The following is a 20409-nucleotide window of genomic DNA, read 5'->3' as shown; positions in this document are numbered from 1 at the left end:
TATATATATATATATATATATATATGTATATATATATAATCATCTAGATGTAGGATAGATATGATATATAATATTCTAAATGTGAAACAGATATGAAATATCATCATATAGATGCGGAATACCATTAACAAAATACACATCAGATTTGAAACAGAACTATAACACAACCATCCAGATGTGAAACAACACAAAAATACCATCAACTAGATGTAAAATATCATTTACATTATAGTAAAGTTTATTTGCCAACATAATGTGGCAATCCTATACAAGGATCATGTTACTGTTATTTAGCCTCAGGAAAACATCTCTCTCAGTTGGCTACCAGCACTCAGTCTGTGCCTGTATAATACATATAAGCGAGGTCACAGACCTAGGTTTCTGGGTAGTTACCTGTCCTCCGTGTGAGAAAATCACTAGCTAGTGATGAAGGCTCTCTCCACCTGCAAATGCTATATATTTTTTTAAGTGACACACAGTCACGGATCTCGTAAAGACAAAAACAACTTGTTTTAAACCTCTGAATGAGAGATATACATCATATACATTATTATCATTTAGATACGTGATTCCCAACATGGGGCACTGCTCCACCGGTTGGGGCATGGTAATATTTTGGTGGGGCATGCATAGAGTTATGTTAAATTTATACCTCTTGTACACAATGAATGTACACCCTTCTGTTTACCATACCAACAGACGAAGGGGGCATTTTGAGAATGAGTTATTGACAGTGAATTGTTCTCTAGTGAGTCTCTGCAAGTATATGTGTGTGTTTAGTGAGTCTCTGCAAGTATATGTGTGTGTTAATACTTATGGTACATATATACAATATTGGGGTATACATAAATTTTGTTAACATTTATATTCCTTATTCAAAAATTATTCAATTATTTTTCAGGTTTATTCTAATTACTTGGAATATAAACCCTTTATGTCCCAATTTAATATTTGAGAAAATAGCTGACAAGCCATATTACCACAACCAAGATATTGGAAAGATTTATCAATAAATTTAATTTCTTTCAGTCACAAACCCTATGCATAAATAGGGCAAGTATAAAAAAAAGTTTGTTGATATTCAGAAGAATATTTAAAATTTGGATTTATATCCACTATCCACGATGAACGGTCACCTTTCTGCCTCTTATGCCAACAATGCTTGACCAACGAATTAATGAAACAAAATCATCTTGAGTTGCATTTGAAGACGAAACATAGTGTGTATGTAAATTCAGATTTAAATTACTTTAAGTCTTTAAAAGAGAAGTTTACAAAAAGATCAACAATAATGTCTCTTACTATTTTTAAATCTCACAATGAGAGATATTCAGCAACAGTACTTTGGAGTTAAGATTGTTTGCCAACATAACATGGCAGTCCTGGTTTAGGATGAATGATGCTGTAATTTATCCCCAGGAGACAGTGTCTCCAGCTGGTTATACAACATGATCTGTGTGCTTATATTTTCGAACAAGGGAATCTAGTACCCCCACTCAGCTCAAAACAATATCTGTGTATCTAACCAAACAATTATTCTGTGCTGATGAAGGGAAATAACCTGGAAACCATGATACACAGATATTGTTTTGAGCTGAGTGGGGGTGCTAGATTCCCTTGTTTGAAAATATAAGTACAAAGCTCGTGTTGTATACCCAACTGGAGACAATATCTCCTGGGATTAAATTACAGCAACTTTCATCCTAAACCAGGACTGCCATGTTATGTTGGCAAACAATCTTTACTCCAATAATGTCTCTGCTTACTACACAAACTGTTAATGCTCATTGTACTTTTGAGGCTAGTTATGAAATTTCATTACTCATTGCTAAATGTGGAAAAAAATCATACTATTGGAGATGATTAAATTAAACCATCTACATCAGCATTTTTTAAAACAGTCCTGGGAAAAGATGACAAAGTTTTTCAAGCTATGCCACTCAGTAACAATACTGTTAGTAGAAGAATAGATGAAATGAGTGAAGATATTGAAACACGACTTGTTGAAAAGCTGAAATCAAGAAAATTCTCATTACAAATGAATGAATCAACTCTAAGAGACAGCGAGGTCGTATTGCTAACCTATGCAAGATATATTGATAAAGGTGAATTTGATGAAGAAATTATATTCTGCAAATCATTAGAATCTGCCACTACTGCCACTGATATATATATAAGCTAAAAAATTACTTGGATGTCAAAACAAGGAGTGGCTGTGTGGTAAGTAGCTTACTTACCAACCACATGGTTCTGGGTTCAGTCCCACTGCGTGGCACCTTGGGCAAGTGTCTTCTACTATAAGCCTCGGGCCGACCAAAGCCTTGTGAGTGGATTTGGTAGATGGAAACTGAAAGAAGCCTGTCGTATATATGTATATATATATGTGTGTATATGTGTTTGTGTGTCTGTGTTTGTCCCCCCAACATCGCTTGATAACCGATGCTGGTGTGTTTATGTCCCTGTAACTTAGCAGTTCGGCAAAAGAGACTGATAAAATAAGTACTAGGCTTCCAAAGAATAAGTCCTGGGGTCGATTTGCTCAACTAAAGGTGGTGCTCCACCATGGCCACAGTCAAATGACTGAAACAAATAAAAGAGTAAAGAGTAAAAGAGAGTAATATACCAATAGAAATCTTGTGCTGCAGATGGTGCACTTGTTATGTTTGGCAAGAAAAAAGACTGCTTAAAATTGATGAAAGATGAGAATCCAGAATTGCTTCTTGTACACTGTGTTATTCATAGAGAGAACTTAGTATCCAAAAATATGTCTCCTGTTTTCAATGAGGTATTAAAATCAGTTATAAAATGTATCATTGCTATCAAAGCTAATGCTAAATGTGAGTGTCTTTTCAAGCAGTTTTTGGAAATGAAAATGCAGACTATGTGAGATTTTTACCTCACACGGAGGTAAGGTGGCTCTCAACGGGGAATTGATTGAAAAGATTTATGGAACTATTTGATGTTCTTGGTTACTTTTTAAGAGACAAGCCTGAAATGAAGCACCTGCTAACCGTTGATGGTAAAGCATTTGTAAGTTTATTTAACAGATATCTTTGAAAAACTGAATGTGTTAAATAAACAACTTCAAAGATCAAATAAAACTCTTGTTAATCCAAAGGTGAAGATATTTGGCTTTGTAACATTCACTGAGTTATGTCAAAAAAATAATTCTGACAAAATTTTCGAACCGTTCCATTGGCTAAAAAAATGTGACTGATGCTGCTGTACTTGTTATTGTGGATCATCTGAAAATATTGGCCTCTGATTTGAAAGAAAGATTTTCTGATTTAAAACAAACTGATTTTGCAGCATGGGTGATGCAGCCAATGCTAGTGGATGTATCTGATGTTTTTGATGCAGTACCAAGAACTCTCAGAAATGCAAAACGATGAATCAGTTAAAACTTTATTGAATATAAAAGGAATGATGTCATGGCTTTGTGATGAGACAGAAGCCAAATACTCGAATTCAGCCAACTTGGCAAGAAAATTGTTGTTACTGTTCCCATCTTCATATTTAGTTGAATGTGGCTTTAGTGCTGATTTGTTATAAAAGAAAAGAAATCGGCTGGATATCACTAAAGGAGGAGAGTTGAGACTAAAGCTGACTAAATTGGTGCCTAAATAAAAAATCTCACAATAGCAGGCATGGAGTCGATTTGCTCAACTAAAGGCGGTGCTCCAGCATGGCCACAGCCAAATGACTGAAACAAGTAAAAGAGTAAATGAGTAAAAGTGTAAAGCGTAAATGCTTATATATGTTTTATAGTGTTTAAACAGTTTCAAAGTTACACTAAATATGTTTTAGTGTGTTTAAACAGAGTTTCAAAGTTTAACTATCAAATGGAAAGAAAAAGTAATTTCTTTATTTTTGTGACAGAAATCATATATTATTAGGAGAAAACTGAATTTGATGTATAATAATATATTGAAGACACTTTTTGCACATGAAATGGTTGTAGTAAAATGATGATAATGACTAGATATATAAGACAATATTTGTTTATTATGTAGTTATAAGAAGAAGGAGCAGTCTTTTGCAGTCTTCTAGATGGCTAAGCTCAATTTAATTGATGATGTTCAGTTTTTAATATCTGTAACATGACATCTGTAGGAAAATGCATGTGGAGTTAGATGGATTGTTAGAGAGAATTTCAAACAGTTCCAGGAATATGTGATTATACAAAGTGTTAATTGTTGAATGGAGGTGGTTATATGTGTGTGTGTGTGTAAGTGGGGAGATATCAGAGCTGAAAAGAAGCAGGGAGACAGCTGTAGGAAAATGTATGTAGAGTTAGAGAGAATTGCAGACAGTTACAGTACCAGGAAGGTGTGAGTGGACAAAGTGGTTGAAGTGTGAGAGTAGGGAATAGGGGTGATAATTGTGTACTAGGAGAAATTTGAGGAAACAAATGTAGGTAAGTGTATGAAGAGTTAGAGAGAATTGTAGACAGTAAGAGTTTTGGGAAGATGTGAATGGGCATAGTGTTTGGTGTTGAGGCTTATGTGTATAGTGGAGAAGGAGGATAGCAAATCTGACAAGAAGTAGGAAGATGAGTGGTTCATTCATCCTTGAGTAGAGTAGGTATGCAAGATTCAGAAGAGCAGAGGATGTTGCAGTAGCAGTGGAGGACAGTGTGAGAGAGAGAGAGAGAAAGAGAGCAAGCAATATATCTGAGAGTCAATGGTTTGAAAAATGTAATTAATAAATGTCCATTAATTAATCAGTCAGATGGCTTTAGTTTGGCTGCAGTCTGTGTAGTAACAACATTGTTCTTGCCGCCACCACCACAATCGCAGTGCCACTGCTGCTGCTTCCACCACCACTACCATCATTGTCCAATGTCTGTTTTCCATGCCAGCATGGGTTGAACGGTTTGACAGGAGATGGCTAACCAGAGAGTTGTCCAAGCTTCAATTGTCTGTTTTGGCCTGGTTTCCATGGCTGGATGCACTTCTGAATGTCAACCACTTCACAGAATGTGGAGGGTGCTTTTTATATGCCACTGGCATGGGTCACATGGGTATTATATCAATAATGAGAGTAAAATAATATTTGGAGGCTGAGGCATTATTTAGTATAACAAGCGCAAGCATGGTTGTGTAGTTAAGAACTTTGTTTCCAAACCAGGTGCTTTTCAGGTTCAGTACCATTGCATAACACTTTGGGCAAGTGTCTTCTATCATAGCCCTAGGTTTAATAAAGGCCTTGTAAATTAATTCAGCACACACACACACACGTGTGTGTTTTCATATGTATATATTACATAAATATGTTTTTCTTTGCTATTTACCTAAATTATTCTTTATGAAGTTCAAACCAGTTGCTAACAAAATGACAAGACGTTTTGTGCTAAGACAGTTCCAGAGATTTCTAAATATGTAGTTGAGTTGGTGTGTGCATATATATAGGTGTATGCACCAACATTTGTTCTGGGTGAACATATGACTTCAGTGCTTTGATGTTTGTGGATGTCTGAGTGTGCATCAGTGCTTTCTACATACGTCTTTTTGTAGATACAAACAACCAAGTATATATCAACAAATTCACTTAAGAATTCTCAGATGCTGAATCTTTAAATGTGTCACAGTGTGCTCCTGACTGGTGGATCAGATTTGGAGGGTGTGTGTCAGTCTCTTTTCTTCTTTTTTAGGAAAATACTGATATTTTAATAGGGCACAGAAAGTGTGTCAATAGCCAGCTGGAGGAGGTGTCTTCCTGGGACTACAAGCTACAGTAGCATCCATCTTTAGTGGTTAGCCACATTTAAGTGGCAAATATACTTCACCTAATATTTTTTTTTATTTATTTTTTTTTTGTGCAAATCCATAGTTACAAAAAACACATGCATCTGTATGCATGCGTGTATATGTTTGCATGCACATGTGTAAGTGTGTGTGTACATATACATGTCAGTGTATTTATATTTGGCTCTGTGACATTCACTGGTTATAAGTGATGTTGTTGTCACTTCTGTCAACAAATTGATTGTTTGCTTGCTTCACACCTTCAAAGAAGTGATATAGATTCCTTACTTTGAAAAACTGGTAAGGGTTAGTAACAAGAAAGCCATCTAGCTATAAAACAATGCCTCAATAATATATACATCTAACTCTTCCTATCATAAATAAATTGATATAAAGTAAATAAAACAAAATGAACATGTGCAAAGGTATACCAAAACACAATGAAGGGCATTACAGAAGTAAACAAATTCTGTTTCATCAATATTTGATTACAAATCCATGCTTGTAAGAATTTTGTACATTTTGCCCATCTAATATTTTTTCTCTTACTTGGTGGATTGATCTGAAGGAAGGGGCTATGCTCAAGTCCTTCACAGGCTCTCTCTGAGACCTAAGAACTGTTTATTATCTCGATAAGTCCCAAATATTTTCACCTTCAACAGTAACCTTAATATCTTCATGAATGTTAATCTGACCTACTTTACAAACTGGAACATTAGATTATTTCTAATGCTTTTCTTATGTTCCTTGTGTTAGCTATGCTTTGATCTCTTACCTTCATTCATAACTGCAAGAATGTGATTATAGAACACTTGATATTACTTGTTAGCTGTGATACACTTCTTTCTGATAACCGACAACAACAACCTCCACCAATTGCCGATATTATGGGCTTCTTTTCCTCAAACCTTCACTTTGTTCCCCTCATGGTCAGTATTTCTTTAGCTATGTAGTAATTGTTAAAGGTACAACCATATAATCGCATTAGTTTTCATAGTTGTTCATGTGCAAAAAAAAAAAAAAAAAAAAAGTGCAATTTTTCTGCATTGCTTTCCATAAAAAATTGCTTCCACTACTACTACTACTACTACTAAAAAAAAATGAATGCAAAGGATTAATAATTTCCAATCATCACTGTTTATTTCCAATCATGATCAGAACCAATATTGTCACTCCTTTTTTATTATACTTCATCACATAACAACTCTATCTGCTATGTCCTTTGTTTAAGTTCTCTTTTAACGTTCTGTTTTTATGTTATCACTCTTCATTGTCTCCATGCCATTACAAGCACACATCAAAGCAAGACAGCGAATAAGAACTATTCATGACTGTGTATGAAGCTTTTAAGACATTTCAAACATACACATCATATACAACCATGATACACATTACTTTCTAAAAGTCGATAGATGTGCACAGACAAAAATGTATACACACAACATACACACACACACGGATGTATAGATATATATGCAGTAGCCTACTCAGAAAAATCCAAATGTACAAACATACAGGCAGTTAAAAATATGCATTACTATATACAGAAACATAGATATATATATATATATATATAAGCAGACAGATAACAGATGTAGTTATGCATGTATTGATATTTTCACATACAAATATTCTGGAATGTTCAAGCCTTAGTGTTATTTTATAAATAAATGGTCCAACACATGCATATATTCTAGTAAAAAAGTGTAAAAACTACTACAAAATACTTCCCTCATTTCCTGTTGTTTTTTTTTCCCCCCACTTTTTATTGAAACTGAAAAAATATGATCAATCGATTTGCTATATGGGAACAATAATAGTCTACATTTACCAAGTATGTTGCCTTACCAATATTTATTGATTACACAGTTTGATATTCTTCAGACTTATTATTATTATTATTATTATTATCATCATTATTTTTAGATAGACCAATATACAGACAAAAAGCATGGCAGAATAAGATGTAATTATTGGTATATTATTTTTGCTAAATTTACCCAACTTTAACAGACAACATCTAGGGAAAGTTTTCAGTCCTACTGTGGTTTATAGTCTAGGAATCATGCATAAAACCAAAGCAGGCCAACCACATTCAATTTGGGGTAATTTTAGGTAAAATCATTAGAGGGAGACTAAATTCATCTACATATTTATATGGTTAATCCTTTGTTTAGTTTATATGTGAACAAATATACTTCAACTACTAGGAAGATTAACTCATTAGCACTTAAACTGGCCATATCTGGCCCAAGTATTCTACATGTTTTACATTCCAACTGGCCATATCTAGCCTCTCACACCTACCCTATGCTATCATTCTAAAAATAAACAATCGTATCATAGAAACCTCAAAGCTACAAGATAATGCATGATTAATTCAAAACAATTTGAATAACAAAAAAAAATATATATTTAATATATATATTTAATATAAAGGGTTAAATATCAACTGAGAAACTGAATTTGTTGCTTTTATGTCTGTTTCTTCATGCTAGCATGGGTTAGATGAATATATATTACTGAAGCACTTTTATACAGCTGCCCACCCTCTTGCTAATTCTTATCTGTTTTCCAAGTAAGGGAATGTTCATTTTACATGTCTATGAAGGCACTGAATGAGCAGACAAGATGTTGACAAGAGAAATGACAACACCACAAATATTTGCAAGTTTTGTATAACATAAATGTAAACAAATAAGGTATCAAACACATTGAATTATTCTATCAGCCATCAGTCAGGTGCCCTTCCTGTGTTCAAACTCTCCACTTCCGTCTGTGTTGTACTGCAAGCATACAATCAGCCAGGCTCTTGTTTTCAGCTCAGTCTTTGACGTCAATCCACAAACATCCTCTCACCCTTTCCTCAACTAGTCTCAGAAGTATTACACAAAGGCTATGGACACTGCCCTTCATACTCTGATTAAACCATAAAATAAAAATAAACTCAGTATCAATTAGTCATGTACTCTTTTATAATTAGTTATGCATTATATGTATTCTCTTACACTTCTAGATGCAAAGTAATAAAGGTTAGTTATTCCTTACATGTCCTCCATCTCCCACTAGATCATCCTACCAGGGCTTTACTCCAATTCAATGCAGCAGCTGTGGGCTGGAAGGGGCCTTGTTGTAGGTTCTGCACCAGATGGCTGGACATAATTGAGGAAGATCTCCAGAGGTTTGGCATCACCTTGCAAGATGCAGAAGAGCTGGCATGGGATCACCAGTGATAGAGAGCACTGCTGGACTTGGTTGGTTCTACGCATGATGATGTCTCTGGGACCACTAATCTGGGATGATCCCAGCCACATCAAGCAAAAGCATGAGGGCAAGTGTCTACATTAGACTATGCAATAACATCATCACCATTGTTTTAATGACCACTTTTCTAAGCTTGTTTGAGTCAAAGAGAATTCCCTGAAGCAGATTTTTGATGGCTGATGTCCTACCTGTTGCCAATCCTCATCTGTTTCAAAGCAAGATAATTTCCATCATATGACCCCATATTTTCACAGAAATTGAAGTGAGGGTCACCTCTTGCATGACAGTGACATTTATTTACAACTATTACACAATGTCAAAATAAGGAGGCACAAAAACACAAACATGCACACACACACACACAATGAAGTATTTCTTTCAGTTTTCATGTATCAAGTCTACTCATAATGCTTTGGTCAACATGAAGCTATAATAGAAACAATGGTCCAAGGTACCACACAGTGGGACTTGACTCAGAACCATGTGGTTGGGAAAAGCAACATCATTACAAAGAGAGAGAGAGAGAGAGAGAGAGAGAGAGAGTGTATGTGTGTGTGTTACATACACGGTGCGTCTATATAATTCCCTTAAAACTGTTCTCAGTGGAGCATTGAACTAGGAGCTGTTGTTGTTGGCACTCTGTCGCTTACGACGTCGAGAGTTCCAGTTGATCCGATCAACGGAACAGCCTGCTCGTGAAATTAACGTGCAAGTGGCTGAGCACTCCACAGACACGTGTACCCTTAGCGTAGTTCTCGGGGATATTCAGCGTGACACAGTGTGACAAAGCTGACCCTTTGAATTACAGGCACAACAGAAACAGGAAGTAAGAGTGTGAGAAAGTTGTGGTAGAAGAGTACAGCAGGCTTCGCCACCATCTCCTGCCAGAACCTCGTGGAGCTTTAGGTGTTTTCGCTCAATAAACACTCACAACGCCAGGTCTGGGAATCGAAACCGCGATTCTATGACCGCGAGTCCGCTGCCCTAACTACTAGGCCATTGTACCTCCACTAGGAGCTGTATACACAACTAATTATACACTGTCAACTAACACTGGCTGCAAATATAATAAAATTATATTATAAACACCATAACACCATTTCATTTAATAAGATGAAAGATGAGCATTTTTGTCTCCCTACAAACAAATATTTTTAACATATCTTACTTAGAATCAAGTGTCAGATTTAGAATCTAAAGGCATTTAACAGCACCAGAAGCTATATATTATTCATTTCTGGAAAATAGAATTATATTATTCCTCCTTATGAACACCTCACATTTAAGTCCTCTAGATTTCCTGTAATCTCTTATCCATTATAATAACATGCCATTAAAATCAAGAAACATTAACCATATGATATAAAAGAAACACCAGCATATAATCCCTAATCTCTAGTTTGCTATTGAATCACTGTGATATCTTTCCATTTTATTGTCAGTAAACATTGCCTCTTCTGCTCATTTTTAAACTTTTGTTATAAGCTATTTGCCTTTGTATAAAATCCACCATGCTTTTACCTTTTATCAAGTATGCTAGCTCTTACACCATCTAATTATAAACATTTTGTTCAGTCATTTTCTAGAATCCAAAAGCACATCTCTCTAGGATTATTTTTCTGACTATTCAACCAAAATGTATTCCATCTATACCTTAACTGTTCCACCCATATGAAAACATCTTAACTATTTAGTCAAGGATTATATCAAAGAGCCATAACATCTGTCTAATTTTGAAATAACCTGGAGTCCAATTTGAAAATCCTAAAATAATTAGGGATCACAAATATTCACTTGGAGAATCAGTACTAACAAACAACTTTTAGTACATTTAAAAGTGATAGATTCAGTATCTTTTATCTTTTACTTGTTTCAGTCATTAGATTACAGCCATGCTGGGCGTTCAAGGATTTTTAGTCAAATCAATCGACTCATTTTTATACTACTTATTTTTTTTTTTTAAAACCTAGTACTTATTCTATTGGTCTATATTGCCAAACTGTGAGGTAAGGAGAACATAAACATACCATCACCGATTGTCAAGTGGTGGTGGGGAACAAACACAAACACAAAGACATACACATACACACACACACACACACACATATACAATGAGCTTCTTTCAGTTTCCATCTACTGAATCCACTCATTAGACTCTGGTCGGCCCCAAACTATAGTAGAGGACACTTGCCCAAGGTGCTATGCAGTGGAACTGAACCTGGCAAGCTTCTTACCACACAGCCATGCCTACACCTATGTTTGCTATTTGTGATCAGCACTGTATAACAGACTCATGTGACAAAGACCAAAGCAATGCATATGGCAGTATAATAGAACTAAATCCATTTATATATATATTGCATTCATAACTTCAGACATGTTTAACATGAAATAGTCATTGTAGATTACAAACGCATCTTTGTCTTAGTAAATAAACAGATGCACACACATCCAGTGGAGCACAATATTATGTAAGAGTTAGTTTCATATTACCTTCGTGTTATTTAAACAATGATCTAGCAATCAATGATTTCATGCATAAACTTCTATCTAACCATCTTAGGACATCAAATTTGCACCTGGACTTGTGATGAAGTTACTAATTATACACAAGTGTGTGATAAATTCTGTGTAGATGTTTTCCTTTTTGCTTTATGAATAAAGGTATCGAACAGTAAGTACATTAGCTCTTCTGTGTGCAGAGGAACTGAAGATGGATTTATGATGTGAATATCTTTCTTAAGGCTATTAGTAGTGTAAACAAAACTAAATAGTTATAATTGATAATCAAGTCCATATTGCAGATTGGGTTCATAAGGAAAATACTTGAAACTTAATAGTCATCGTCATGATGTGTGTGTGTGTGTGTGTGTGTGTGTGTGTGTGTATGTACGTATGTATATATGTATGTATATGTGTGCGCATGTGTTTGTGTATGAATGTATGCATGTATGTATGTATGTATGTATGTATGAATACATGCAAACATGCATGTGTGTGTGCGTGTGTGTGTGTGTGTGCACATATGAATGCATACTAAAAACTTCTACTAGGGCCAAAAGTGTAATAGTAGAAATAACAGATGGTTATGTGCAGGTCCTGCTGATGTCTCCAGATTGATGCAAATCAAGTTTGTAACAGTTTTAGGAGTGGAGAGTAATGACGGTCATATCACATCTTTCCACAGGGTTTTAGAATTAATGTCACTGGATAAGATGTTTGGATGGTCATGATTGAATTGCTTCTGATCACTGGTCTGCTCAGTTAGGCCTGATTAAGTCTAAATAATAATATTAGGTAATCCATAATGTGTATACTTGAGTCACCAGACATCTGCAGAAAGCATCAGTTCACAAAAGAATTCAGAGGACAAAATCACTGTACATCCAACCATCCATAGCAACAGATTAATACCATTAATAAATTGACTGGCGTTATCAGCAAAAGCATATTAATTAGATATAAGAATGCTGAATTCTTTATTTCATCTATTCAGTCGGGTGACTTGATTAAACCAATACAACTCTTCCACACAAGATGTCCTGACCTTCCTTAGCAATCTTTATATCCTCAACTTGATATCCAGTATCTTCCACAAGTCGATTGGTATACCCTCTTCTTGGTCTACTGACACCTGTATATTCATGTCTGGGGTTCCAGAGAAGATCACCGGATAGATATTTTATTCTGGATTCTCCAGTATGAGCTGCATAATGTGTTCTTTCTCTGATTACCATGATGCTGGTTGGAAGACTGCCTTACAGACTCTGCTTTGTAGGGTGTTACTACTATGGAAGACTGAGAACTGCTTGAAAAATTCTTGTGCTTGTACCATCAGGCTTTTTTTCAAGTCCTTGTTCAGTGTCCATGTTGAAGAGCCATAGAAAAATAATGATTTGACAACTGCTTTGAAGAAATAAAGAACTGTGAGCAATTGGCAGTTTGTGTTCATAGCAGTTCACTATGAGCCTTTGATATACCGCATTGAGTCTCAATTAATAGTAATAGTTGTGCGTTGTGTATATACTTTCTTCCCCCCACCCCTGCTTTGTTATTGTAAATGAGTCATATATTTGTCAAACGTGTGATCATCAATTTGAATACATTTAGCCAAAAGTTTTTGATTCATGGAATGATAAACAAGATCCAGTAAAGGAGCTTTCAAATTGTTACTTGAATTGATAGAAACAACAGCCACATGTCCATCAAATTGCACCTTATAGTCTTAAAATTAGTGAAGGCATATGGCTCAGTGGTTAGAGTGTCGAGCTTACAATCATGAGGTTGTGAGTTTGATTACTGGACCAGGCTGTGTGTTGTGTTCTTGAGCAAGACACTTTATTTCACGTCGCTCTAGTTAACTCAGCTGTAGAAATGAGTTGAGACATCACTGGTGCCAAGCTGTATTGGCTTTTGCCTTTCCCTTGGATAACATCAGTGGTGTGGAGAGAGGAGGCTGGTATGCATGGGCGACTGCTGGCCTTCCATAAACAACCGTGCCCGGACTTGTGCCTCGGAGGGTAACTTTCTAGGTGCAATCCCATGGTCATTCATGACCGAAGGGTGGGAGTCTCCTCAGTCTTAAAATAAAACTAACACACTAAATAACATAGTTCAAAGTATACCAAACCTGAAGAAAAATGGATTCACAGAACAGTGAACAAGAGTTATCAAGGTAATTTTTACATTATCCCTTGACTTGCTAAAAACAACAGCCAAATATCCATCAAATCACACCTTACTCTTTTAAAACAAGAGGGACATCTCAGACAATATAGTCCCAGATATATCGTGTCTGGAGATAAGTAAAAAAGGAAGAAGAAAACTGACATTTACATAAAAAATTAAGCAATTATTTTAGATGTTAACAATGCAAGTGGCATTTGATTAGCTCAAAACAAAATGTTTGTTTTATGGTTTACTCACTTATCTGCCGTTTCAGCTTTCACTTTCTCCACAAATTGCATTCTCTCTTTTCTTACATATTCTCGAATGGCACTTAAAAATATACCATAGTTGCCTTCATCATCCTGTAAGAGAACAACAGTAATTTCATTTGTGATTATTCATCTCATCCTTATCAACCCCCACTGCTGCTACCCCCACTACCATTACTAATAATGTTCCTACCACTACTAACCACTGCCACCACCACTACTCCCACAACTACTAACACCACCACCACCACCACCACATTCATCATCACATGGCAGAAAACACTTACATAAAATGTCTTGAAGCTGGGTTGAACCTAAAATTTACAGAGTTGCATAACAAGCTTATTAACCCCACAGCCAACATAAATGTATCAAGAAATGTCGAATCAGATATTTCATTAAATCAACTTACTAGGTGCAGGTGTGGTTGCTTCCAAATCACATGAGTATGGGTTCAGTCCCACTGTGTGGCACCTTAGGAAAATGTCTTCTATGATTCCCTCAGGTCAACCAAAGACTTGTAAGTGGATTTGGGAGACAGAAACTGAAAGGCACCAGTAAAAGAGGTGATAAAACATCTTGGACATCCACTGCATCTTTCTCCATCCCTAGTTGTCTTGATCTGGTCTTGTTACAACATTGAAGATTGGTCAAGAGCGGAGATGATGGTGTACAACTCTTCTTCACTTCAAACAAAACCACAGTGCAAGTCATCAGTCATCCCCAAGGATGAGTACTTGTAGATGGTACTCACTGCTCTGACAGATGAACATATACGGTAATTACCCTAAGCATCAGGACCCAGCTATTTGGACAGTGTCCCAAGATGCTGTGTGTTCAAGTATGATATACATCGGAGTGTACCATGAATATGTTTACCTATAACTGCAACCACAACAGGAGGTTTAATAAACTGAAGAATATAAAGGACTGAGCCTATAGGTGCAGGAGTGTCTGTGTGGTAAGTAGCTTGCTTATGAACAACATGGTTCTGGGTTCAGTTCCACTGCGTGGCACCTTGGGCAAGTGTCTTCTACTATAGCCTCGGGCCGACCAAAAGCCTTGTGAGTGGATATGGTAGACGGAAGCTGAAAGAAACCCATCATATATTTGTATATATATATATGTATGTGTGTGTGTGTATGTGTTTGTGTGTTTGTCCCCCCAACATCACTTGACAACCGATGCTGGTGTGTTTACGTCCCCTTAACATAGCGGTTCGGCAAAAGAGACTGATAGAATAAGTACTAGGCTTACAAAGAATAAGTCCTGGGGACAGTTTGCTCGACTGGAAGAGTAGAGAATTGGTCAAGCAAAAGTTGTGGCAGAAGACATGGGTCCAAGGTGTTCCTCACTCAATACAACTGATCCTGTAACTATGGACAGATGTGGAATTCTCAGCCACACAGTTACTATAACTCTTAAGCTACTACTAAAACTCTGCAGATTAACAACTATTACATACTTCATTAATTCCTTTTCTTAAAAGTAATAATCATAATTTTCTCCCATAATTCAATATGAAGTAAGATTAAATTTTCTCTTTCTCTCATGATTAGAAATATTGGCAATAAAAAAAATATATTTTGTTTGAATCCTAGAAACGAAAATAGAAATGAAATTCTCGCTATTTTATATTTTTTTATTTCACACATGTGCATTGTTTGTTTTTGATTTTGTCAACTAGACAGTATAGTAGGGTCAGTTGTGCACCATCTGTGAGAAAAACGCAATTCACTGCTCCAAAAAATAGCCCTGCTAAGAATATGACGCAATTCACTTCACTAGAAATTTGGAAATGACATGCTGTACTGCTTGGTATTTATGCCGGAGGCTCCAATATGAACATTTCAGAGTGTTTGGGTGTCAATCTGAAGACAGTGCAAAGGATTTGGAAAAAGTTGGATAAGTCTAATGGTGATTATGAAGGTATAGCAGCTCAGAAAACTCATTCTGATCATTCTGATAAAAAAAAAGAACTCCTGAATTTTTTAGTGAGATCCAGGCCATGATTGACAATGATCCCTCCAAGTCAATCAGTGCCATCGCCAGGGGCATGAGAGTGTCTGAGTTTCTTATCAGACAGGCAGTGCATAAAGACATTTGGCATTCCTCAAACAAGGTGAGAAAGGACCAAATTTTATCCCAAGCCACCAAGGACAAGAGGAAAGATTGCATTATGAAGCTTTTGAACAAATTCAAACATCCCCTCCAACTGATCATGCTTTGGTTTTAAACAGACGAGAAAAATTTCTGCCAGGATCAAATGGTGAACACACAGAACAACTGTTGGCTTGCCGTGTTCTCAAAACATGTACCAAGAGTGATAAAAATCAAACATCCAGTCAACACCTTGGTGTTTGGAGTGATCACTAGTGCTGGCGAGGTTATGCCTCCATTCATCTTCCCACATGGCCTTATACTCAATACGGAGGCCTACATCATGTGCCTGGATGAGGTAGTGCTGCTCTGGGTGAAGAGGGTGGCTGCTAGAAGATCCTATGTCTAGCAACAGGACTTTGCACGATGCCACACAGGCAGGAGAACCCAGTCATGGCTGTCAGACAATTTCTGCAATCAGATCACCCTTAACATCTGGCCACCTAACTCTCCAAATTGCAACCTCTTATTATGTGTGGGGTACAATTGAGCAAAAGACCAACAAAACTTCTTGTAACAGTAAAGATGAACTGAAGGTTAGGATTATGGCAGCATTCTCCAACTTAAACAAGGATACTTTGCAGAAGAGTTGCAGGAGATTCCAAAGTCGTCTAAATTTACTCTTTAGCTTTTCAAGATATTTTTATGTAATTTTGGTAAATATATCTGTTAAAATGAGATGCCAGTGTTATTTTCATTTTTGCATAATTTAGATGACAATTTATTCATCACAGCCTGTATATATATATATACACACACACACACTGAATATATATATATATATACTGAAAGCTATAATGAATAAACACTTGAATCAGTCAAAACAACTTTACATCATTCCCAAATTATCAAAATTGAATATAAATATATTTTTTTTAAATAGGGCACCCAATGGTAAAATTCAAGAGTATAAAATAGACACATACACATGAATATAAGGTGATAAAACCTAAAAGGGTAATACGAGACTACATGAGCTCATTTTCAAATGCCAAATACTCCAATTCTACCATGTTGGTATCCTATATTCATGATTTGAAGAGGAGGAATATGAGCTATACTACTGAATGGTCAGTCCTGTCTGAGGTCCCCTGCTTTAACGTTAATTTAAACAGATGTAGATTATGCCTAAGTGAATTGAACTTGATTCTTAAATGTGACTGATGGTCCTCTGATATTCCTCAGGCACAAGCTGATAAATTTTCTCCACATTTCTGGGGTAACACTCATGGCAGGTCTTCCACTTTTGAAGTGCCCATGCCCCTCAAAACAATACATATGACCCATTGCTGAATTGTCGTAAGCTTGCCAAAACATGCTCAATGTCTCTGTAGCAGACTTCCCATGTTTAACACAAAACTTCAAGTTGGCTCTTTGTTCCAGCTTCCTGTCCATGAGAAAAATCACAAACTACAGCATACACATGTTCACAAAAACACAAGTTCGACAACTTGCGAAGTAAACACACTGATGTCACCCAGCACATTGCCTCATGAAGGTCACTGCTAGCTCCCACTGAGTATGCAATTATGTGTTGCCATCTGCTGGTGCACTACAGAACTAATCTGGGAACCTTTTGATACCAACTCATATTTGATTTGAAACAACTATACTGTATCATAGGATATATGTACCTTATTTATAGTTTTGCTAGTGTTGCCTCTGCACTTCAGAATGATATTTCTTTTGCAGTGTGGCTCTCCATTTATAATGAGAGCAACTTCATTGCATCCAGATGCATTGAAATGATATGCATGTCCTCCAGACAGCCTCTTGTACCAATTTGAAACTCCGAAAAGAGATCAAACTCCAAGTTATATGTGAAATTGCTGACATAGCTATTTTTTGCATAGAACCAAATGCTGAAGTCTAAGTAACAGGGTGGTCAAAAGTGAACCAGTATTGTGGTATATTTGCCCTATTACTTTAAAAGTTTGCATGAATTTGTCTTTCTCTGGTGATGCTGATTCCAAAAGAAGTTGTTTTGAAAGTAAAGTTATATCAACAAATGCATAGAATCTTCAATAGCAGCATTAAGAAAGTGTGGATCAGCCAGACCTGGTAGATTAACTTTTCTATAGGAGCAACACATATTTGTTCTTGTTTCTCTTTCTTGTCTAAGCACTTATCACAAAGTTTGGATATGCTATCAATAGAAAATATTTTCTCAGAAACATAATAATGTCCAAAATCATAGTTGAGAGCACTTCTTTACCACATGTGTGTTTGACAGAAATTAAGCTTTTATGTGCCTTGCTCACTGAGCTTTTTGCTTGGACTGTCAGTATTTTCAGCATATCTAGCAGTATTCTTTAGGTGAGACTTTCAATCATTAGGTACCTCCCATTGTCTACAGACAGCCTGTCTGGCAGCAATCTATTTATGGCAATTGTCACATTCAATATCTCAATCATGTTTTTTTTTGTAAGCTGCATTCTTGGCAGTATTACCTCGCAGTATTTGTTGACACTTCATTTGCTTCTGTTTTGCTCAGAACATACTTGCAATAATGCCACAAAAAGATGTGCCCCACATATTTTTCGGTGGCATTATTGATGGAAACAATATTAAAAGAAGTCCTTTCCTGTTATGCTGGCACTCCATCAGTTATAACAACAAGGGTTCTGGATGATCCAATCAATGGAACAGTCTCCTTGTGAAATTAACATGTAAGTGGCTGAGTACTCCACAGACACACATACCCTTAACGTAGTTCTCAGGAACATTCAGAGTGACACAGAGTATGCCAAGGCTGACCCTTTGAAATGCAGATATTACTCATTTTTGCCAGCTAAGTGGACTGGAGCAATATGAAATAAAGTGTCTTGCTCAAAGATATAATGTGCTGCCAGGTACTGAACTCATGATATTACAATGGTGAGTCAAATACCCTAACCACAAAGCCATATGCTTCCCTTTTATAACAAAGGGGGAAAAATCTGTTTTGAAAAAAAGAGCAATCAAAAAGATATACAAATGGTGCTGTTGTAGAATGAAATTATCGCTGTTTGGTGCTGACCTGTGTTTATAAGATTAAAGAGAAATTCTAAAATTGTGATTCCAAGATTTGTAAGACTTAATCAGTTTGAGTGACAAAAGGTATGAAAATGTAAACATAGTGTTTTTGTGACATATATGTTTATTAAATAAAAGTACTTATAATGTCAAACCTCAGAAGCTATTAGCAAATTTTTATGAAGAGCAATAAGTGTAGAGAGAGACAAGAAGAGAAAGAAAAACAGGAAGAAACTACAAAAGTAAAAATGTAAGGGAGAGACAATAGGGGAGAAAGAAGACAGACAGACAGCATCCAGGTGAGAAAATAGTCTTCCTCTTTGCTATTGTTTTTCTCTCTGATATTGTATTGATTCTCCCCACCACTTTTTTTTTTCTACTGCTTGTGTTTCTTACTCATCGGTCACTGCAAATTTTCCTGAGAAGCTGTAAGTTTTGAGAAAGTAAGTAGGGGAGGGAAGTAAGAGAGAGAGAGAGAGAGAGAAATACATAGTCATATTTATGCCATCATTTATAACAGGTCAATGAGAAAAACAAAGTAAAAGAAAGAGAGAATTTGCTAAATGAAAGAATGAGGAATGAGAAGAAAAATAAAACATAAAATGTCTGAAGGGCTGCATTGGTGGAGGATTAAATGATTGTTACATAAAAACAAGATGTTGGGAGTGGGTGATGCAGGATACCAAAAACAAGGTTCACAGGCAATAGATGGACTCATGCAGTTGTCAAGTGGTATCCAAGAGACCAGAAAATGCCTTTCAGAATGTTTTCACAAAAATAGAAAGATGGGTTTGTTAAACAATTTTGGCCAAGATGAAAAAGCAGAGCACAATCAAGAGAGAAATTGAAAAGCACAGTATGATCAGCAGTGTATAACAACTTCCAAGATCTTGGGCAATACAGTGATATATATATCTTTCCGTGTTCCTTTCTGTAGAAGAGCATAGGCTTGAAACGTTAAAGACTTTCTCAATTCCCGAGCGTTATACTAATACATCTATTTTTTTTCAACACCACCTGCCTTTGTCTGTTGTTTTTTTGTGAAATATCACTATATATATCATCATCATCATCGTTTAACGTCCGCTTTCCATGCTAGCATGGGTTGGACGATTTGACTGAGGACTGGTGAAACCGGATGGCAACACCAGGCTCCAGTCTGATCTGGCAGAGTTTCTACAGCTGGATGCCCTTCCTAACGCCAACCACTCAGAGAGTGTAGTGGGTGCTTTTACGTGTCACCCGCACGAAAACGGCCACGCTCGAAATGGTGTCTTTTATGTGCC

The 20409-nt window shown here is 36.3% G+C and overlaps 1 protein-coding gene across 4 annotated transcripts in view; it reads right to left on the bottom strand.

Annotated features, from left to right (window-relative positions):
• Positions 1 to 20409, bottom strand: part of LOC106875477 (translin-associated factor X-interacting protein 1) — a 154468-nt gene that overhangs the window by 8046 nt on the left and 126013 nt on the right. For 3 of the 4 annotated variants that reach the window (XM_052967352.1, XM_052967353.1, XM_014923636.2), the window contains one exon: positions 13938 to 14041. The exons of the other annotated variant lie outside the window; for it this stretch is intronic. In XM_052967352.1, coding sequence (XP_052823312.1) covers positions 13938 to 14041 — 104 coding nt within the window. The remainder of the gene's footprint in view (positions 1 to 13937; positions 14042 to 20409) is intronic. 4 annotated transcript variants of the gene reach the window in all.

The sequence above is a fragment of the Octopus bimaculoides genome, chromosome 4 (assembly GCF_001194135.2).
Source record: "Octopus bimaculoides isolate UCB-OBI-ISO-001 chromosome 4, ASM119413v2, whole genome shotgun sequence".
NCBI classification, from domain to species: domain Eukaryota; kingdom Metazoa; phylum Mollusca; class Cephalopoda; order Octopoda; family Octopodidae; genus Octopus; species Octopus bimaculoides.
The sequence above is the reverse complement of the archived record's forward strand: the minus strand, read 5'-3'. Positions and strand labels throughout refer to the sequence as shown.